Source organism: Canis aureus, chromosome 10 (assembly GCF_053574225.1).
Source record: "Canis aureus isolate CA01 chromosome 10, VMU_Caureus_v.1.0, whole genome shotgun sequence".
Taxonomy (NCBI): domain Eukaryota; kingdom Metazoa; phylum Chordata; class Mammalia; order Carnivora; family Canidae; genus Canis; species Canis aureus.
In genome coordinates this window covers 52,680,275-52,700,655 of record NC_135620.1, presented here as the reverse complement: position 1 = coordinate 52,700,655, position 20,381 = coordinate 52,680,275, and the positions used below count along the sequence as shown (strand labels likewise).

At 41.8% G+C, this 20,381-nt stretch overlaps 1 protein-coding gene across 3 annotated transcripts in view; it reads left to right on the top strand.

Moving 5' to 3' along the window:
* The window catches only part of KIF24 (kinesin family member 24), a 75,493-nt gene that overhangs the window by 52,057 nt on the left and 3,055 nt on the right, over positions 1 to 20,381 (top strand). For 2 of the 3 annotated variants that reach the window (XM_077912313.1, XM_077912311.1), the window contains exons 7-11: positions 3,909 to 4,030; positions 4,829 to 4,934; positions 9,586 to 9,657; positions 12,524 to 12,633; positions 17,150 to 19,387. In XM_077912313.1, coding sequence (XP_077768439.1) covers positions 3,909 to 4,030; positions 4,829 to 4,934; positions 9,586 to 9,657; positions 12,524 to 12,633; positions 17,150 to 19,387 — 2,648 coding nt within the window. The remainder of the gene's footprint in view (positions 1 to 3,908; positions 4,031 to 4,828; positions 4,935 to 9,585; positions 9,658 to 12,523; positions 12,634 to 17,149; positions 19,388 to 20,381) is intronic. The other variant, XR_013388027.1, reaches the window with a different exon arrangement.

Sequence of the window (20,381 nt, the reverse complement as noted above, 5' to 3'; positions counted from 1 at the left end):
TTTTTTTTTTTGGTTCACTTGCACTGGACAGCCCATGGAATCTCATGTTGATCTATAAAGCTCTATTTCTTGCATGAAACTCTGGTTGTTTTATATTTGTGAAAAGAAAGTTTTGGAAGTTTACACAAAGATGTTCTTTTTTCTTTTTTTAAGATTTTATTTATTCATGAGAGACAGAGACGTAGGCAGAAGGAAAGCAGGCTCCCCATGGGGAGCCTGATGTGGGACTCGATCCTAGGACCCCGGGATCACGACCTGAGCCAAAGGCAGATGCTCAACCACTGAGCCACCCAGGTGCCTCAAGATGTAAGTTCTTGAGGTACCTGACTGGCTCAGTCAATCCAGCCTGTGACTCTTGTTCTCAGGATTTTGAGTTTGAGCCCCACACTGAGTGTAGAGATTACTTTAAAAAATTTAAAGGGGATCCCTGGGTGGCGCAGCGGTTTGGCGCCTGCCTTTGGCCCAGGGCACAATCCTGGAGAACCGGGATCGAGTCCCACGTCGGGCTCCCGGTGCATGGAGCCTGCTTCTCCCTCTGTCTGTGTCTCTGCCTGCCTCTCTCTCTCTGTGTGTGACTATCACAAAAAAAAAAAAAAAAAAAAAAAATTAAAAATCTTAAAAATATTTTTTTTTTATTTAAATGAGTATTTACTGCGTGAGGGGAGGGGGCTTGAGTGGGCTCAGTTGGTTAAACATTGGGCTCTTGATTTCGGCTCAGGTCATGATCTCAGGGCCTTGAGATTGAGTCCTGCTTAGGGCTCAGCAGGAAATCTGCTTGAGATTCTTTCTGCCCCTCCCCTCTGTGTTCTCTCTCTCCAAAATAAATCTTTAAAAAAAAAAAAAAGAGTATTTATTGAGAATTTACCATGTCCCAGTCATGATTCTAAATGTTTTACATGTATCATCTTGTATAATCTTTTTTAGTTCTCATAAGTAACCTATGAGATTATCACTTTATAGATAAGAAACTGGGCTCTGAAAAGTTGAGTGGCTTGTAAAATTTTGCTCATTGCAAAAGTTCACACAACCTATGCCAGAGCTGTCACGTAAACCTAGACATTCTAACTTCAGACTTCACTACCTTAACCACTACACTTGAGTCTGTATGTCACTTAGAAGTTTGATGATCTTCACAAACTGAGTCATTTTTACTTAGAGTTCAGCTGCTTTATTTCATAGTTTCTGAAAGGAATGGTGATTTCAGGCTGTTTCTGAAGCTGAGGAAATGATCAGAACAGAAATTCTTTCATGCCTTCCCTAAAAGGCATTTACACAGGAAAGGACTCCTCAACACGTTAGGTTTGCACACTCACAGGTGACCAGTGCATCATGATGGACAAGGTAGACAAGGTGCGTGAAAAACAAAGTGTAAAACTCTGTAATAGAATCCCAGAAGACAACCTTTCTTGACTCCCCTAGGGTTGAACCACAAACCATCCTGTGAGTTTCTCAGTATCCACAGTTCCTTTTGCTAGGTAGAGCCTTAAGGCCTCTGAGCTCTCACTATGTCCCAGCAGAAGTAGCATCATTACTCTCACATGTGGCAGAGGGCACCTGGCTTGTATCCCTAGCCTGACCATATTTGACCTATGTGACTTGGATAAGTCACTAACTTCTCTGGGTTCCTTCCCTTATCAAGCATATTGTTTACACAAATGTAGAAATTTAAAAGATCTCCCCTGTCTCTTCACGGAGCTTGTAAGAGACCAAAAACAAACAAACAAACAAGGCAAAAGAGGTGTGAGAACCCTAAAACTAGAAGGAATTACACCAGAATCTTGTTAACTCTGGGACTACGGGAAGTATGTATTTTCTTCTTGATACTTTTCCTGTATTTTCCAAGTTTTCCACAGTAAGCACATCTTCTTTTTCTAATAGAGAAAAAGGAAATAAAAGTTTGATAAAAAGAACATCACATAATCATGACATTACAGTCTAAGTAAGCATGAAGTCAGAGTGACAGGAGAGAGGCCACGATGAAGAAGCACAGTTGAACTAGATGGTTCAGTTACAGATACGCCTTACATGGCCTAGCCAGCATCTGAGCTTAGTTAGCGGTGCAGGTTTAAGGGACTACTGCTCTTACTCTTGTGATTTCCAATTAGCATAACATTCTAGCCATGCAGTTGAAAATCCAGTGTTAAAAATTAACAGGTTCTTCTCTTTATAAAAAAAAGTTATCAGATACTTTTGATACTCTTAGCAGATTATGTACAAAATAAGTGTATCTAAAATTTGATTCTAAAATACAATTCTAAATCTCATACACAGATAGTGCTCACTTCGGCAGCACATATACTAAATCTCATACACAGATAATCTTTAGAAACACAACTGCTTAAACCATGCAAGAACTTATTATTAGTTAAACTTTTAAAAAGTACCTGCATGTTTTTATGACCTGTTGTTGAAATTTGATTCTGGAAGCTTTTAGACTTTTAATTTGGGAACTGTGGCTATGTTCAGTATAATATAAATTAAAATTTTGATTTGAGGACTTCCTTACCCTTAATTCACTGGAAAACAAATAAATTTATCATAAGTCCCTGACAGTGTGGAAACCACAGGAGCTTTGGAGTCAGACGTACTGGATATGGAATTTGGTTCTGCCCACAATAGCTGTGAGCAAATCAACCCCCCCCCCTTTTTTTTTTTAAGATTTTATTCATTTATATACAGAGAGACAGTATAAACAGAGAGAGGCAGAGAAAGAGGGAGGGACAGAGAATCTCAAGCAGACTGTGCAGAGCCCCACCCAGGGCTCAGTCCCACCACCTTGAGATCATGACCTGAGCTGAAACCAGGAGTTAGATGCTCAACCAACTGAGCCACCCAGGTGCCCCGCAAATCAGCCTTTTGAGTTTATTCAACATATACTAATAAAGATTTTTTTATTTTTAAGTAATCTCTATACCCAGCGTGGAGCACAAACTCACAACCCCAAGATCAAGAGTCACACATTCCATTGACTGAGCCAGCCAGGCACTCCTCTATCAAATATTTCTTCACCTTTTTGATTCTCAATAATCAACATTCCTCCCTCTATCTAAAATCAGGGCAGCAGAGGGTGCCTGGGTGGCTCAGTGGTTGAGCATCTGCCTTTGGCTCAGGTTGTGATCCCGGGGTCCTGGGATCAAGTCCCACATTAGATTCCCCGCAGGGAGCCTGCTTCTCCCTCTGCCTATGTCTGTGCCTCTCTCTCTCTCTTTCATGAATAAATAAATAAGATCTTTAAAAAAATAAAAAATAATTTTAAAAAATCAGGACAGCATGTTCCTATATGGCTTTCCTGTACTATCAGTGACAAAAGGCCTATCCTGAGGCTTCACCTCTACTCCTTTCCCTGTGGGCCAGAGGGACCTAAGTTAATCTTTTCTCCTATTTGGAGGGGCACTTGATCTCAAGGGAAATCACGGGCTTATGTCAATTGTGATAGCTCATGACTTCATTTTCACACTCTTCAGCCTGGCCTTCTTTATGAGTGCATCCTGGTGGAACAGGTGGTTATAATCAATCATTCCATGATGCACATGGATTCTGTCCTTTGCTTTAGTTAATAAGATAGATGGGTACTATGGGACCTTGCCTTGGAGACCAGTCATGCCGTAGAGATTGTAGTCAGGCTAAATCTATCAAAGATATTAAAAAGAATATATAAGATCAAGAAGTAAATTAGCTCTTGAGCTATTGAATGTGCTCCCCCAAGGTTAGTATTCCACATTGTTTGTATTGCTGTTGGATATTTATTTATTCTGTATGATTTAATGTTTAGGCAGCTTTCTACATAGAAGGAAAATACTACAGGGTACTGACAAAGTCATATGCCTGGTCTCTGTTGCTTTCAGCCAACTCGGGGGAAGGGAGGGCTTTACTTCTTGGGGAAATCACCCTATGGATTTTATTTTCAGGTGATTCTGAAGGGCAGCAAAGAGCGCAGCACCGGGGCCACTGGAGTTAATGCAGACTCCTCCCGCTCCCATGCTATCATTCAAATTCAGATCAAAGATTCAGCCAAGAGGACATTTGGCAGGTAAGCTGGAAATATGCAAGGAATTGCATTGTCTGCCTTTCTCTAATGTGACTTTGAAATATGTGTTATCAACAACAGGACACTCTGCCACCATGGAGTTTTTAATAAATATCAGAGATACAGAGTAGAGTTGTTAGCTCTGAAATAAATCATTGTATTAAAGTGCCATCAGTTGATTAACCATGAAGTAATGACCTATTGTTGGTCAAGCCTAAGTTATTAAAAGAGACATTGATTGCTTCTAATGTGAAACACAGTATCAGCAAAGAAATAGTAGGAAATGCATCTCAGCTTATAGGCCAAAAAAAAAAAAGAGAGAAAATTAATCTATCCTTCTTGAAAGAAGCCATAAGACAATTGAGTACATTCATTGCTTCTCTGGTGCTATCTTAGCAAACTCTGCCACACTGATGGATGAGCCTATCTCACCTCTGAGTAATGAGTCTTTTTTTTTTTTTTAGCTTTTCTTTTCTTTTCTTTTTTTTGGCTGGAAAGCAGCCCACAAAAGTTTCTCTTTAATTATCTAAGTGGTCACCTAAGTAATTTGCATTGTAGTCATTTAGCTTTATGGGAAGAATGCTTTATTAATTTCTCACAAATGATTAACACCAACAGAAGTGTCTACCAGCAACAGCTGACAGATTAAAATCTTAGAATACTTTTGGAAAGCTGACAGTATGTCTTTTCTTTCCAGAGGATGGTCCAGTGTTCATTTCTTCCTGCTGCCCCAAAATGCTGACTGGTGTAAAAATAAACCAAAGCCCCCAAGAAGTTATCACTGCTGTGTCTTTTCTCTAGGATCTCTTTTATTGACTTGGCTGGCAGTGAAAGAGCAGCAGATGCCAGAGACTCAGATAGACAGACAAAGATGGAAGGCGCAGAAATAAACCAGAGTCTTCTGGCTGTAAGTTGTTTGAAAACTTTCAACTAAAATTCTCTTGGGGGTGCCTGAGTGGCTCAGTTTGCTAAGCCTCTGCCTTCAGCTCAGGTCATGATCCCTGATGCATGGGATCGAGCCCTGCATCAGACTCCACATCTGTGCTAAGCAGAGAGCCAGTTTCTCCCTCTTCCTCTGCCCTTCCCCCTGCTTGTGCACACGCTCTCTCTCTCTCTGTAGAATAAATAAATAAAATCTTTAAAAATAATAAAATCCTTCTTGAGAGATTTTGCCCCTCTTCTCATGCAGCTAGAGTGGGTGAAGGTGGGGTGGGGTAGAATCAGCAGAGCAAGGGCATGGTCTTATCTGACAGTGGAATTCCAGAGTTGGAGATGGAGGCTGCCCAGTCAGATTCTCAGCAGTTCTAGGCAACTCTTCTCTTCTGTCCCTGCCTTCTCTTCTTCTGGTCAGTCCCTTAGGAACAGAAAAATGTTTCTGCAGCTGCTGAATAGTTAACTTAGGTAAGCTTTCTCTCTCTCATCAAGTTTTTAAATTGTATTAATTTTTCAAACATAAAAACACAGAATAAGTTGTATAGTGATCTCTCAAATATTGAAGCTGTTGCACCCAGCTTCAACATGTAAAAAATGTAACCAACCCTTCCTTCCCCTGGTTGAATTATTGTAAAGCATCTCCTGTCATCCTGTCATTTCTTCCACAAATATTTCATTATCTCAGAGATTAGGACTCTTATTTTTTAACATAACTGTAATGCCATTATCATACCAGAAGAAATAATTATGTAATGTTATCTATTATCCAGTAAGATTTATCATTTCTCCAGTTGTCCCATAAATGTCTTTTCACCATTGGTTTGTTCAAGTCAAGTTGTAAACAGGACCCTTGGATTGCTTTTGATAGTCTTTTTTATTCCGTATCAGTTCTTCTGTACTCTCTCTCTTTTAATATCAATGTATTTGTTGAAGAAAATTAGGTCACTTGTCCTATAAGATTTCCCACATTCCGGGTTAGGTTGACTGCATGCCCACATTGATTTTTAACATCATACTCTATCCTCTGTGTTTTCTGTAAAGTGGTTAAGATCTGTACTTGTGCTATACAGTAGGTAGCCCCTAAGGAACCCTTCAAATGTGGCTCATCTGAAATGAGAGATGCTTAAGTGTAAGATATACCCTGGATCTTGAAGTAGGTTTCTCATTAATATTTCATACTGAATACATGCTGAAATAATTTTTTTGCTAGGTTTTTAAACAATATTTTTGGATGTTTTAGATTATATAATATTTAAATAAGATTAATTTTGGGGCGCCTGGCTGGCTTAGTCAGTTAAGCATCTACCTTCAGCTCAGATCATGATCTCAGGGTGCTGGGCTCAAGTCCCACATTGGGCTCCCTGCTCAGCAGGGAGTCTGCTTCTACCTCTGCCTCTCCCCTCACTCATGCACTCCCTCTCTCTCTCTCAAATAAAATCTTTTTTAAAAAGATTAATTTCATTTTTTTAATGTGGCTACTAAAAATTTATTATTACACATTATAGTTTGCACTTGGCTGACATATTCATATTGGGAAAGCACTGTTCTAGAAGCTTGATCAGATTGAGGTTCTGTTCTTTTGGCAAGAATTCATGGTTAGTTTTTAGACTTCCTATAGGAACACGTCAGGAGGTGCAGAATGTCTGGTTGTCTCTTTTTGTGATTTTTAAGAATTAAAGATTTGAAAGTTGTTGGTGTAATTCCTCCAATATAGTTTCCTATCAGACTTTTTCATTAAATGGGTTTACCAGCCATTAATGAGCATCACCTGGATCTATTGTTTCAATAGGGATTCCAAATGGTGATTATTTTCATTCTAATATTCCTTCTTTATTAGCTGGAAAGAACTTTTCCTCAACTATCTGATTATCCTAAAATATAATTCATACAGTAGAAACAAAATAATGCTTCTTTGATTCTTTGTCTTTGCTCACCAGTTTTCAGAATGATTTGGTGTTCTAGTAACTTAAACATGGCCAATGAATTTTTTTGTTATTTATTGTTTTGTTTTTGTATTATTATAATCATTATTCTTTTTGCTATTTAAATTGCACATCTTTGAGGGCACCTGGGTGGCTCAGTTGGTTCAGCATCTGCTTTCAGCTTGGGTCATGATCCTAGCAGTAATCTTGTAATCCCTATAATTTTGTGATTGAGTCCCTCATTGGGCTCTTTGCTTCTCGGGAAGCCTGCCTCTCCCTTTCCTTCTGCCTGCTGCCTGCCTGCTTGTGTTCTCTCTCTCTTTCTCTCTGTCAAATACATACAATACAATATAAATCGTTGGCTAGTGGGAGCCTTTTCAAGTATGTTCCTCTGGTTTTTTGACCAACTCTATTCATCTCTAATAGCTTTCTGGCATGACAGGATGTTCTAGGCTCATCTTGTACTTTTCTTTCCCCAGACCTTGAATCAGTCAATTCTTCAACAAGCCTTGGTTTTAGAAGAAAATGGCATTTAGAGACCATTTAGGGATGCTAGGGGTGCTTACTAGCACTGGGCTAGTCCTTGCTTCTCCCCCTTTTTGTCAGACAGAGCTAGGAAATAGAGTTTCTTTTTTTGAAAGAGGAAAATACATCAGGGATTCATACTAATAAATTAATTCAAAATTAAGATTACAAGGTTTTTGGTTAACTTTTTTGAATTTCTATTTGTATCCCTTTTCTGCTAGAATTCTTAGTTCCTAACAACATTAATTTATTTGCTCTATTTCACTATCTGTGTATTTCAAAATAATGTTGATATTTCTCATAATATGTTACTGAATTCAGATGAATATTTCTTTGCAGTTTCCTTTTCACCCTTAGGTTGTACCCCCATTTGGGATATATAGTCACAGTATTGTGTTGTACAGTCACTTGAAATCTTTTCTAGGTGTTTACACTCACAAATTTCAAATCCAGTTAAAGTAAAAAATTGTAGAAAAAGCCATATTAAGAGAAATCTAGTGACCATCCCTGTCCCCTCAATTCTATTACCTCCCTCCCCTTAGATAACCATTTTTCTACCTATATATATTTTTGTATTCACCTCAGAAGAAAAGGATAGCTCAGTGTCAACACTTTGCTCTTCTCACCTAACACTACCCTAGCGCGATCCACTTGGCTATATATAGAGGCCTGCCTTGTTCTGTTTTGCCACTACATAGTACTGCCTGTGCCCCTCCGTATTATTTAAGTCCTTTTGATCAGAACTGAAGTCTCCAGCTGGCACTTTATTTCCAGGCCTCACAAGGAATAAATTGGGAGACTGAGAGAGGTGAGAAAGACAATCACTATCTATTTTTACTTTTTCATTTTTTGAGTAATTTTAGATATACAAAAAGTTGCAAAAGTAAATACTCAGCATTCCTTCACCCAGCTTCCATAATATTAATATCTTGCATAACTATAATAAAATGATCTAAACCAGGAGATGAACATTCGTATAATACCAAAACAACAAACAGCAACTAAAACAAACAAACAAAAAAAAACAACAACAGCAACAACATTGGTATAATACTATTAACTAATCTACAGACCTTGTTTGAATTTTACCAGTAGTTCCACTAATGTCCTTTTTTGGGTCCAGGATCCTCTATTACATTTAGTTGTCATGTCTTCATAGTCTCCTCAGTTTTTGTCATCTGTGACGTTAACACTTTTGAAAAGTGCTGGCCTGTTTTTTTGTGTGTGTGGATTGTCTGTGAATTTGGGTTTCTCTGATGTTTTCTCATGATTAGATTGAGGTAAAGAATTTTTAGCAAGAACACCACAAAAACCGTACCCTTCTCGGTGAATCATATCAGGTAGTATATGAAGTCAATAGGTCTTATTACTGGTGATGTTAACTTTGATCACTTAGGTGGTTTGTGCTAGGTTTCTCCACCGTAATGTTACCATTTTCTCTTTATAATTAATAAATATCTTATCAGGAGATACTTTGAAACTATGCAGATATCTGAGGCACCTGGGTGGCTCAGTGGTTAAGTGTCTGCTTTCAGCTCAAGTCATGATCCCAGAGTCCTAGGGGATTCTCTGCTCGGCAGGGAGCCTGCTTCTCCATCTCCCTCTGCCTGCCACTCCCCCTGCTTCTACACTCTGTCTTTGTCAAATAAATGAAAAAAATCTTTAAAAGAAAAAAAAAAAATCAGGGCAGCCCCAGTGGCTCAGCGGTTTAGTGCTGCCTTCAGTCCAGGGCGTGATCCTGGAGACCTGGGATTCTAAGATCATAGCCTTAGGATAGGAGGTCCTTAACTAGATACAGGTAGCTCAGGATGTTTACCAGTCTAGCTTGATTTTTCTTGTTAGACCAGAAACTACCAGGGCATTTTGACTTCCTTATGGAGGATTGTCTGAGTATGGCTTATTCAAGAAAAATCTGATCCATGGGACACCTGGGTTGCTCAGCGGTTAAGCGTCTACCTTCAGCTCAGGGTGTGATCCCAGGGTCCTGGGATTGATTCCTGCATCGGGCTCCCCATAGGAAACCTGCTTCTCTCTTTGCCTATGTCTCTGCCTCTCTCTCTCTCTCTCTCATGAATAAATAAAATCTTTAAAAAAATAAAAAATAAAAGTCTAATCTGTTACTTTCTCTTTGCATGTGATATTTAATCCATTGCTTATTGTTAATCTACCACTTTGCAGCTGAAGGAATGTATCCGAGCACTGGATCAGGAACACACCCACACTCCTTTCAGGCAAAGCAAATTAACTCAGGTAAAGTTAAAAGTGAGCTTTGAGTTTGTTCTGTTTATTCATTTGTTCTTGCATTCATTCATTCATTCAGCAAAGCATCCACTGCTAGCAGGCATGATGTTAAGCTTGGGGGTGTGGGGAGAAGTAAAGAGTCATATTCTTTTTTTTTTTTTTTAACTTTTATTTTTTTTTTAATTTTTATTTATTTATGATAGTTACAGAGAGAGAGGCAGAGACACAGGCAGAGGGAGAAGCAGGCTCCATGCACCGGGAGCCCGATGTGGGATTCGATCCCAGGTCTCCGGGATCACACCCTGGGCCAAAGGCAGGCGCCAAACCGCTGCACCACCCAGGGATCCCAAGAGTCATATTCTTTCCAGGAGCTCATTGTAGGCAGATGGGCATCCTTAGGCAGAGATGCCTGCAGTATGAGGCAGCTGGGCTTTCACAGGACAGCAGTGCGCTTCTGGTCATCACCCAACAGCTTTCTGCTTATTTTTAATATAAAGATACATTTTTGATTTAGTAGAGTCTCTGAGCTGTAATATTTTCTTAGCTGTAAGACTAGTGTTTCAAGACAAAAAATAATGGCTGGAGTTAAGAAGAATGAGATAGATTTTTAAATTTTTTTAAATTTATTTTTTACTTGTTTTTTTTTTAAATGTTATTTTTAAGTAATCTCTACACTCAACATGGGGTTCAGACTTAAAACCCTGAGATCAAGAATCATGTATTCTACTGAGCTAGCCAGGCATCCCAGATGAGATAGATTTTTGACTTGTACTAATAGGAAAGATGACCAAGATCTATAGTTTAAAAATATGAAACACACACACACTAATTATGCCTATGTTAACCAATTATTCTGAGTGGTAAAACTAGGTAATTTTTTTCCTCCATTTTTCTGTCATGAAACTATGCTTCTTAGTTAATGGAAAATGCCAGTAAGTAAGCATTGTAATGGCTACAAAACAGTGGCCCATGGAGACTACTTACATACAGACTGCTGTGAAGGCAGTTATGAGTGTCCCTGATTCCTTTCTACACCAACTCCTACACTCAGTAAAGGACAGACTAGAGTAGAGGGCAGTCTAGGTGAGGATCTTTGTATTTTGGGTAAGGTTCTCTGTGCAGCTAACCTTAATGGCCCCATAGGGCCTGGGGCGGAACCTATAATATAACTCCTCATTTGTCAGAACTGGTGATCTGTGGGTTAGATTCTTTCTTCTCAAACATGATTTCAACCAAAGACTTAGGAAACCCTTCTTTATAGGTGGTTAGTCCTGATTCTGACATTGGCTCTGTTATTTTTTAAAACAAGTTTACCGGGATGCCTGGGTGGCTCATTGGTTGAGCATCTGCCTTTGGATCAGGGTGTGATCCTGGAGTTCCGGGATCGAGTTCCACGTCGGGCTCTCTGCATGGAGCCTGCTTGTCTCTCTGCCTGTGTCTCTGCCCCTCTCTCGAATAAATAAATAAAATCTTAAAAAAAAAAATAAAACAAATAAAACAAATTTACCATCCCCAGAAAATGTGTTCCAATTTCATTTTTAAAATAATAATTCAGGAAAAAAACTGAAAACTAAAAAAAATAATAATTTGGGGGCACTTGGTTGGCTCAGTTGATGGGGCATGTGACTCTCGATCTCTGAGTTGTGGATTCAAGTCCCATGTTAGGTATAGAGATTGTTTAAAAAATAAAATCTTTAACAAATAATAATGATAATAATAACTCAAGCAGTATATACAAGTACAAAGAAGATGGCAAAAGGTACCTGAAAATCCCACCTCTCAGTAATAATCACTGCTACATTTTGGTGACTATCCTTCCAGACATTTCTCTGGAATGCTGCCACATATCTACACATAGATCTACTTAGAAAGTTATGGAATCATATGCCTTTTCACTGAAAGATAAGTTTTAGGTTTTTCCATGTACCTAAGTACAGATATACATAATTATTTTAATGGTTGTATTGTAATCAGTTAATAATTTAGTCTGTTCCCTGTTTATAGACTCCTAGATTTTCTTTTTTTTTTGTTTTTTTTTTTGTTTTTTTTTTTTTTTTATTGGTGTTCAATTTACTAACATACAGAATAACACCCAGTGCCCGTCACCCATTCACTCCCACCCCCCGCCCTCCTCCCCTTCTACCACCCCTAGTTCGTTTCCCAGAGTTAGCAGTCTTTACGTTCTGTCTCCCTTTCTGATATTTCCCACACATTTCTTCTCCCTTCCCTTATTTTCCCTTTCACTATTATTTATATTCCCCAAATGAATGAGAACATATAATGTTTGTCCTTCTCCGACTGACTTACTTCACTCAGCATAATACCCTCCAGTTCCATCCACGTTGAAGCAAATGGTGGGTATTTGTCATTTCTAATTTCTTTTTTTTTTTTTTTTTGACTCCTAGATTTTCTAATTTTATTATAATGTTGTAATGCATATCCTATGTATACTTTTTTTTTTTCCCGTCAACTGAGCAATTCTTTTTAGGATAATGGTCTGGGAGTGTGCTCGTTTTTCTACATATTGCCAAGCCACCTTCTCAAAAACTTATACCGTTTCATGGTACATGCTACATGAATAGTATAGCAATGTAGAAAAAATGCCAATTTCCCTAAACCCTCACCAGGGCAGGGTATCGTGAGTCTTAATCTATGGGTGAAAAATATTAGTATTCTTACTGGTTTGTTTGTATTTCTTTTATTGGTGGTGACGTGAGTACCTTTTTTGTGTGTTTTTGATCATTTGTATTTCTTCTTTGTAAATTGCCTTTTTATAAGGGGGAGGGGAGCTATGACCCAGTGTCCTACACACAATAAGTAGTCAATATGCCCTTTGTTAACTGATTTAATTAACCTGGCCTTCTATTTTGGACAGGTCCTGAGGGATTCTTTCATTGGTGATGCCAAAACATGCATGATTGCCAACATCTCACCAAGCCATGTGGCCACCGAACATACTCTGAATACCTTGCGTTACGCTGACCGGTGAGTCACTCTTAGGTAGCAGGTCGTGTGTGTGTGTTTGTTGTGTTTCATACACACCTGGGGATCTGATCTTGAGCTCCAGAACTCTGTTCCTAAGGCAGTGATCCTAGTACCAGGAGAATGTGCAGTTGGTCGTCATTTGAGGAATGTGCCCTGGTAGACCTTGCCATTCTACAAGTGTGAAAGTGACAAGAGAAAGGGGATATGTTCCCTACTTCAGGAGATAACTCCATCAGTGACTTATAAATGGCTAGTGGGAGGGGCACCTGGGTGGCTCAGTGGTTGAGCATCTGCCTTTGGCTCAGGTTGGGATCCCAGGGTCCTGGGATCAAGTCCTGCATCAAGCTCCCTCCGGGGATCCTGCTTCTCCCTCTGGCTGTGTTCTGCCTCTCTGTCCCTCATGAATAAATAAATAAAATCTTTTAAAATAAATAAATAAATGGCTGGTAGGAAATGAAATATTTCTTTGGAGCAGAAGGCTCAAGGTTTTCTACCTGCTAGCCTCAGCCCTAATCATAAGGGATAAAGTACATGTTACTTGTCAAGGCAGAGGCACTTAGAGTTATGTAGGTCCAGAAGAAATCACCCAAGACATGACATGTTACAGAAGGATAAACTGAACCCAGAGAAGGGCAGGAACTTTAAATGGGCTCCCTGGGAATTAGGGTTAACACTAGCACTCTAACTATATGGTGACTATATGGTCAGGCTCTTTCTGGGGTGACTCTGGTATCTGCCAGGGTCCCTGCCCCTCTCCCTATCTCTTATTGTGGTCACATAGGTTTCCTACCATGGATGAAGTTGCTATCATTTCCATCCTTTACTCTGGCTGCTTTGCTGCCTGGTCCTATCTAACTTACATCCTTCTCTGTGGTTTCCCGGAAGGTGTCTCCAAGATTAACAAACTATTTGAAGGAAACCTGCTTTTTAACTACTGTTAAAAATCTTTAGTATAAAAAAAAATCTTTAGTATCTATGGCATTTTATGAAATTCACTGGAAAGGAAAATGAGCTATCATTTAAGCTCCATGAAAACAGGAAACCTTATCTCTTTCTCTACTGTATCTACTACCCAGATAGTACTTAGTACCTAGATGCACAATAAATATTTGTGAATGAAAGGAGGAGCTCTTCCTGGGTGAGAGACTTTACAAAGTAGTTAAGAGTGGGCTCTGGAGTCAAGACTATCTGGGCCAGTAGTCTGCTTCTGCCATGAAATAGCTGAGTGGGCTGGGGCAAAAGTTTTAAGCTCCAGTTTTATCTGACAGGATAATATTATTAGCATCTACCTCATACAACAGTTACATGGAATCAGTGAGGATAATATGTCATGAAGGACTTAGCACCATGCCAGGTACATAGTTACCATTCGATACGTGTTGGACGCCTGAGTGGCTCAGCGGTTGAGCACTTGCCTTTGGCTCAGGGCGTGATCCCCTGGTCCCGGGATTGAGTCCCACATCAGGCTCCCTGCATGGAGCCTGCTTCTCCATTTTCCTGTGTCTCTGCCTCTCTCTCTGGGTCTCCCATGAATAAATAAATAAAATCTTTTTAAAAATTAGTAATATTTTAGTACTGCACACTAGTACTGCTAGAAGAAAGGCTACTTCACAGGGCACCTGGGTGGCTTAGTTGGTTAAGCATCTGACTCTTGGCTTTGGCTCGGGTCATGGTCTCAGGGTTATGAGACAGAGCCCGGAGTTCAGCTCTGCACTCAGCTTGGAATCTGCTTGAGATTCTCTTTCCCTCTCCTTCTGCTCCTCCCCCTTCTCACACGCTCTCTCTCACTGTCTGTCTCAAATAAATCTAGAAAAAAGGCTACTTCATGAACTGAAATTAGATAGAAGATATGAAATGATCCAAACTTGTTTCCAAAAAACCAATATGGCTTGAAATTTTTTACCCCCATGTATCCATCAGCCAGCTTCAACAGTTAATAGTAAACCAATCTTTTCTCATAAGCCCACCCACTCACCAAAATCACAGACATTGTTACCAGTTGCTTAGAGTAAGAACTTCATCATTAAGAGCAGAGAACAAGACATCTCTCTTAGTGCCTCAGTAAAGGAAGATGAAAATAACCCTTTCTCATAGGAGAAGTATTAAGTATAATTGAGAAATTATGTGACATAAGTTTAACTTTAAAAAGAACAGAAAAAGTATAATAGAAATCTTTTCCAATTTGAAGCGGTCTAATAAATTATTAAAAATGAATGAAAAAAAAAAACAAAAACAAAAAAAAAATGAATGAAAGCCGTTTGTTTTATGTGCTTAAATGAGACCTAATGAAATTTAGGTAATAATCTATATACATACCAATGATTTTATTGCTTATTTAAAAATTTCTGATATAAAATTTCTTCTTTCTATATACTAGAAGAATGTTGCTAAGGACTCCAGAGATAAAGTTCCAGCTAGACCCCTAATAGGTATACATCTATCAGAAGAGCTCAGTGATAGGAGTGATTTTGGGGACAGGGAGAGTATATTGAAAGCATTTAGCATCAATGACCAAATTACCTGTAGGATTCCTTCTGGCACTCAGCTTTCTAGAATTATTTACTGTGACTCCTAGGGAGAAGTTTTGGTATTTCTCTCTTAATGAAACTAAAATAATTAAGATTTTTATAACAAGAAGTAACTTGGAACCATCTAGACTTACTGTGGTACCTCTCAGCTTATTTCCTTGTATGTATGCCCTACTGCAACACCTAAACAAAGGCCTGTGGGATATATGTGTCTTTCTTTCTTTCTTTTTTTTTTAAGATTTTAGTCGGTCCAGGGCCTGATCCTGGAGACCCAGGATCGAGTCCCACGTCGGGCTCCCTGCATGGAGCCTGCTTCTCCCTCTCTCTGTGTCTCTGCCTCTCTCTGTATGTCTGTATTTATTCATGAGAGAATAAGACAGAGGAGAAGCAGGCTCCTCACGGGGAGCCCAATGTGGGACTTGATCCTGGGACCGGGATCATGCCCTGAGCCAAAGGCAGATGCTCAACCGCTGAGCCACCCAGGCGTCCCCACATGTGTCTTTAGTCACATCCTACATCTCTTTGCTTAGCTATGTTACCTGCCTGCCTTGGCTCTCAGACTTAAAGGGAAGATTTAAATCAAGTCTCAGTATCAGGGGATCCCAGGGTGGCTCAGCGGTTTAGCACTTGCCTTTGGCCCAGGGCGTGATCCTGGAGACCCGGGATCGAGTCCCATGTCAGGCTCCCTGCATGGAGCCTGCTTCTCCCTCTGCCTGTGTCTCTGCCTCTCTCTCTCTCTCTCTCTCTCTCTGTGTGTGTGTGTGTGTGTGTCTCTCTCATGAAGAAATAAAATATTAAAAAAAAAAAAAAGTCTCAGTATCAGGCTTATTATCTTGGTTTTCAGAAATGGCCAGAGGAGTCATTTGGCTACAAGTAAGGATTGGATTAAAACCAAAACAACGGAGGGACACCTGGGTGGCTGAGTCAGTTAAGCATCTGCCTTTGGTTCAGGTCATGATTCCAGAGTCCTGATCGAGCCTCTCATCGAGTTCCCTGCTCAGCGAGGTGCCTGCTTCTCACTCTTCCTCTGCCCCTCTCTCTCCTCATGTTCTCTGTCTCTCTCTCTCTCTCTCTCTCTCTCTCACACACACACACACACACACACACACACACACAAATAAGTAAAGTAAAAAAAAAAAAAAAAAAGGGGAAGAGACATTTAATGGGAGCCCCCAGGCAGAAGTACTGCTCCCTCCTAGAGGATTTTAATGAAGAATTTACAAACCACTGAAGAGTCACATTTTTACTTGATGTCACCTTGTAATTCTAAATTCTTAGAGCATTTTTAAATATCACAGAGCTAAGAGACTATCCTGACAATGGAATCCTAGCAGAGACCTAATTCTGGATTTTCCATCCTCTCTAAAATTCCCATTTGGAATAAATAGAGTATATGTCTGGAGACATTTTTGATTGTCATGACTAGAGAGAAGTGCTACTGGCATTTAGTGGGTGGAAGCTAAAGATGCTGCTAAACATCCCACAGTGCACAGGACAGCTCCCTACAAAAAAGAATTATCTGGCTCCAAATACCACTAGTGCAAAGGTTGAGAAACACTAGGAATAGACAAGTCACTTTTCCTTTAATTAGCATAAGCCTGTTTATTTCCAGAGGGTTTTGCTTCCTGAGCACCCAACAAGTTTGAAGAACTCATTTTCTTAGAGAAGCCTGAAGGGAGGTAGATTGTGGGAAAAGTGGGCTCTGCCTGTGGAGTAGTAGGTGACATCAGGCTCCTGAGTTGGCCCATCTTCAAGAAGGCCCGTGTGGGCCCTACCTAGATGTAGTACAGTTCTGAGACTAGCTTCCCTGGCCCATCCCATGGGACTGAGGTGATTTCCAGAACTTCTGATCATAGAATGTTGGGTATGTTATAGCCACAGGCTACACCATCTTTTTTAGTAATACTTTTCTTTGGTTTTTGAAAAGTATAAAAAGGAATTAAGGAGCATGCAAGACTATACATTTAACATAAAATGGTAATTTACAGGGTCAAAGAACTAAAGAAAGGCATTAAATGTTGTGCTTCAGCTACCAGTCAAAATCGGACCTCTGGAAATTCTTCTCCAAAACGAATTCAGAGCTCCCCTATGGCCCTGCCAGGGGACAAGTGTTCTCCCAAAAAGGTCAAGCTGGGACTTCAGCAGACATTCACAGCATCTCCTGGTTCTATGAGAGGGAAAGCCCATCCTCTGGCCAGCCACCCACCCAACATCCCTTTTGCTCCTGTACCTAAAGTTCCCGGTAAAAGGGGTGGATCCAGAAGGAGTCTTCCCCAAGAGTGGGGCATTCAAACTAGCCCTCCCAGAGGAGCTACACGGTCTGGACATTTAGCCAGAAAAAGGGCAGAAGAGTCTGTGTCATTATGCTCTGAGAAAAATCAAATGGGCAACAAAACTGCCCACAGGTGGGAAAGCAGGGCCCCTGGCCCAAGAGAAGCCCCAGCACATGGTAAGCTGCCCTCCAAGTGCAAGCCAGGACAGACTGTGCGGCCTGTGCAGAAGCAGCTAGTGTCACCGGCCGAGCTCTCTTCTGGCAGGCCCCAGCACTCAGCAGAACACAATCAGGGCAGCCAGGGGAGCACATCTGCCAGGTCTGCCTCTGAAACTTGGACAAACATCCCTTCACATCAAAAGGAGAGGGAGGAACACTTGCGCTTTTATCACCAGCAGTTCCAGCAGCCACCTCTCCTCCAGCAAAAGTTAAAGTACCAACCACTGGAACGGTTTTTATGCCAGTACAGGCCCCTAGAGGGGCAGCTCCAGATTGAGACCCCTCCTCCCTTCTGCTCTCATTCTGAGAGCCAGGATGGAGCCCAAGCCGAGGACCTCGATGACAGCGATTTCAGTGAAGATTCTTTTTCACATGTCTCCAGTCAGAGGACCACAGAGCAGAGAAGCACCCTAGAGGATAGCGAAGGCTCATTCTTCCTTCATCAGAGGGAGCAAGGCCCTGAGGAGCAGGTGGCCGAAAGGCAGCAGAGTCTGCTTTTTAACCCCAGGACAGATGGTGATGAAAAGGGCCTAACTGGAAACTGGATGTACTCCAGGGACCCCACAAACCATAGAAGAGCAGCACTCAGTCATGGCCTCAGCCCAAGTAAGGTGCCCTTGGACTGGAGCAGAGAGGAGGAATCTACCTCCTTGGGTCTTTCTCCCAGAGACAACTTGGCAGAGAAGCCTTACTGCTCACAGATAGACTTTGTACATGGCCAAAAAAGAGACGGTGGCCCAGCCTCTGATCTCAGACAGAATACTTTCAGAAGTGAGGTTCCTGAGCAGGCTGAGGTTAGTTCACTATCCCCGGAGGAAGATGGCTTCCCTTTGTCACTATCCCATGGTGCAGTTCAAGGAGCTGCAGACCAAAGAAATACGGTCAGCACACCTCTTAGAGAAGATGGACAAGACAGCCCAACTCTGGTGACCAAAACACTAAAAAACGGTTACCCTTACCAAGAAGACCATAGAGGGGAATCAGGCACCTGCTCTGAATGTGCTTCTGGACTGATGGCTCCCCTCACTGTGTCCCTCCTAGAGAACACAGACGATGAGGGCCCTCTTCCCTCGGAGCAGCTGGCCCAGGATGAGACTGCTCACAGTCTAGAAGCAACAGAGGGCCCACCTATGGGCCACACAATGTCATCTGATGATCAAAAGGCACTCCTACCAGTGTCTTTGGCAACTGGGCACTTGTGGCTCTCATCATCTCCCCCTGACAATAAGCCTGGTGGCAGTCTTCCAGCTCTGTCTCCATCACCCATCCGTCAGCACCCACCTGACAAGCTGCCCTTCAGTGAGGCTGACCTAGAGGAGGTCAGCCAGAGCAGAGAGACTGCACACTCCTCCCAAGAACAGATGGGTAGCCAGCAGTATGATGCTGATGCTGAGGCAACAGAGCTGAGCAGTTTCCAGGAGTTCCCAGGAAAGCCCTTCACCATACATACTGGAGGACCCCACCCTGCAACTATACTCACCCCACAAACAGAAAGTAATGATATGGCTGACCAGCCGTGGGCCCAGGAAAGAAAACATCCAACAGGACTTGGTTGGCAGGAGCTAGTAAGTTTGTCCAGAGATCCCATCAAGTTGCCCTGCTACAACAGGGACATCATGTGGCTCAAATACAGGCCAATCCCAAGGTGCTTAGCAAGGCCAGGCTCTCCCTTGGTCCCTGGCTGCTCTCCAAAGACTACAGGGACACTCCATCAGCTCACCCTGGGTCATGCACAGTAAGTTGGAATTCTCCCCAAGACTTGAGCCCCTTTGGCACCCCTTTCCACCCCAGCCTAACATATGTCTCTTCTGGGAATGGCTACTACTGGTTCAGTGTCAGAGATATACTAAAACTAAGAGGCTTTTCTCTAGCTTTTTGAGGAAGCAGGCTTGCCAGGGTGGGTGACTCCGAGTCTGGGAAAGCTGGGACTTAAGTGAGAAAAGGGAGGATCTGTCCCCTTCAGCAAGCCTGTGACCTGTGGTGAGATCGGAATCCTCTTCATTCTGTTGGGTCTGTGTTCCTGGAAGGGCTGCCCAGAGGCATACCAGGTGCAGCCTGGTGCCCTCAGAACCAAGGCAAGGTGGGCACCTTCCAGGATGGCAAAGGTCAAAAACAGGGACTGGTGATTTGTGCTGCTTTCCCCAAAGGATGCTTTGGATAGTGCAGCAAAGAGAAAGTATAGAGAAAGATCCAGCAGGGTCCCTTAGCGTGAGATGCCGGGGAGATAGTGGGTATATGGGAACAGAGGCTACAGCTTTTGCTAGGGCTCCTAAGATCTAGGCCAGCTGTGTACCTGCTGCTCACTGGGGCTCAGGCTAGGCCGTGGACAAAGAGAAGGACTTGCAGGGATGTATAGGTGAAGTGCCCACCTGTCCCAGGACACTATCAGTAAGGTCTGACAAAAGTCAGATCCTCCAGTTACTAGCTCAAATCCCCTACTTTAGTGCTGGGACTCCCCATAGGAAGTAGAAATGATGGCAGGCAGGGGAGGCAGTAGGCTCCACCTTGTGCCAAGCATGTCAGCTACAGTGGTCACAGCCTTGAGCCTTTTAGCAGGGAAGCTTGGGGCAGCTCCTGTAAAGGAGAAGCAGCACTCATCCCTGTTCCTCAGGGTAGCTGGGGAGCCAGGAACAGTCGAGAAGCCCCCTTTCCAGTATCTTCTTGGTACATTCTCATCCCTAGACGAATCTGGAGAAGAACAGGTGACGGGAGGAGGTGGTGGTGGGCTG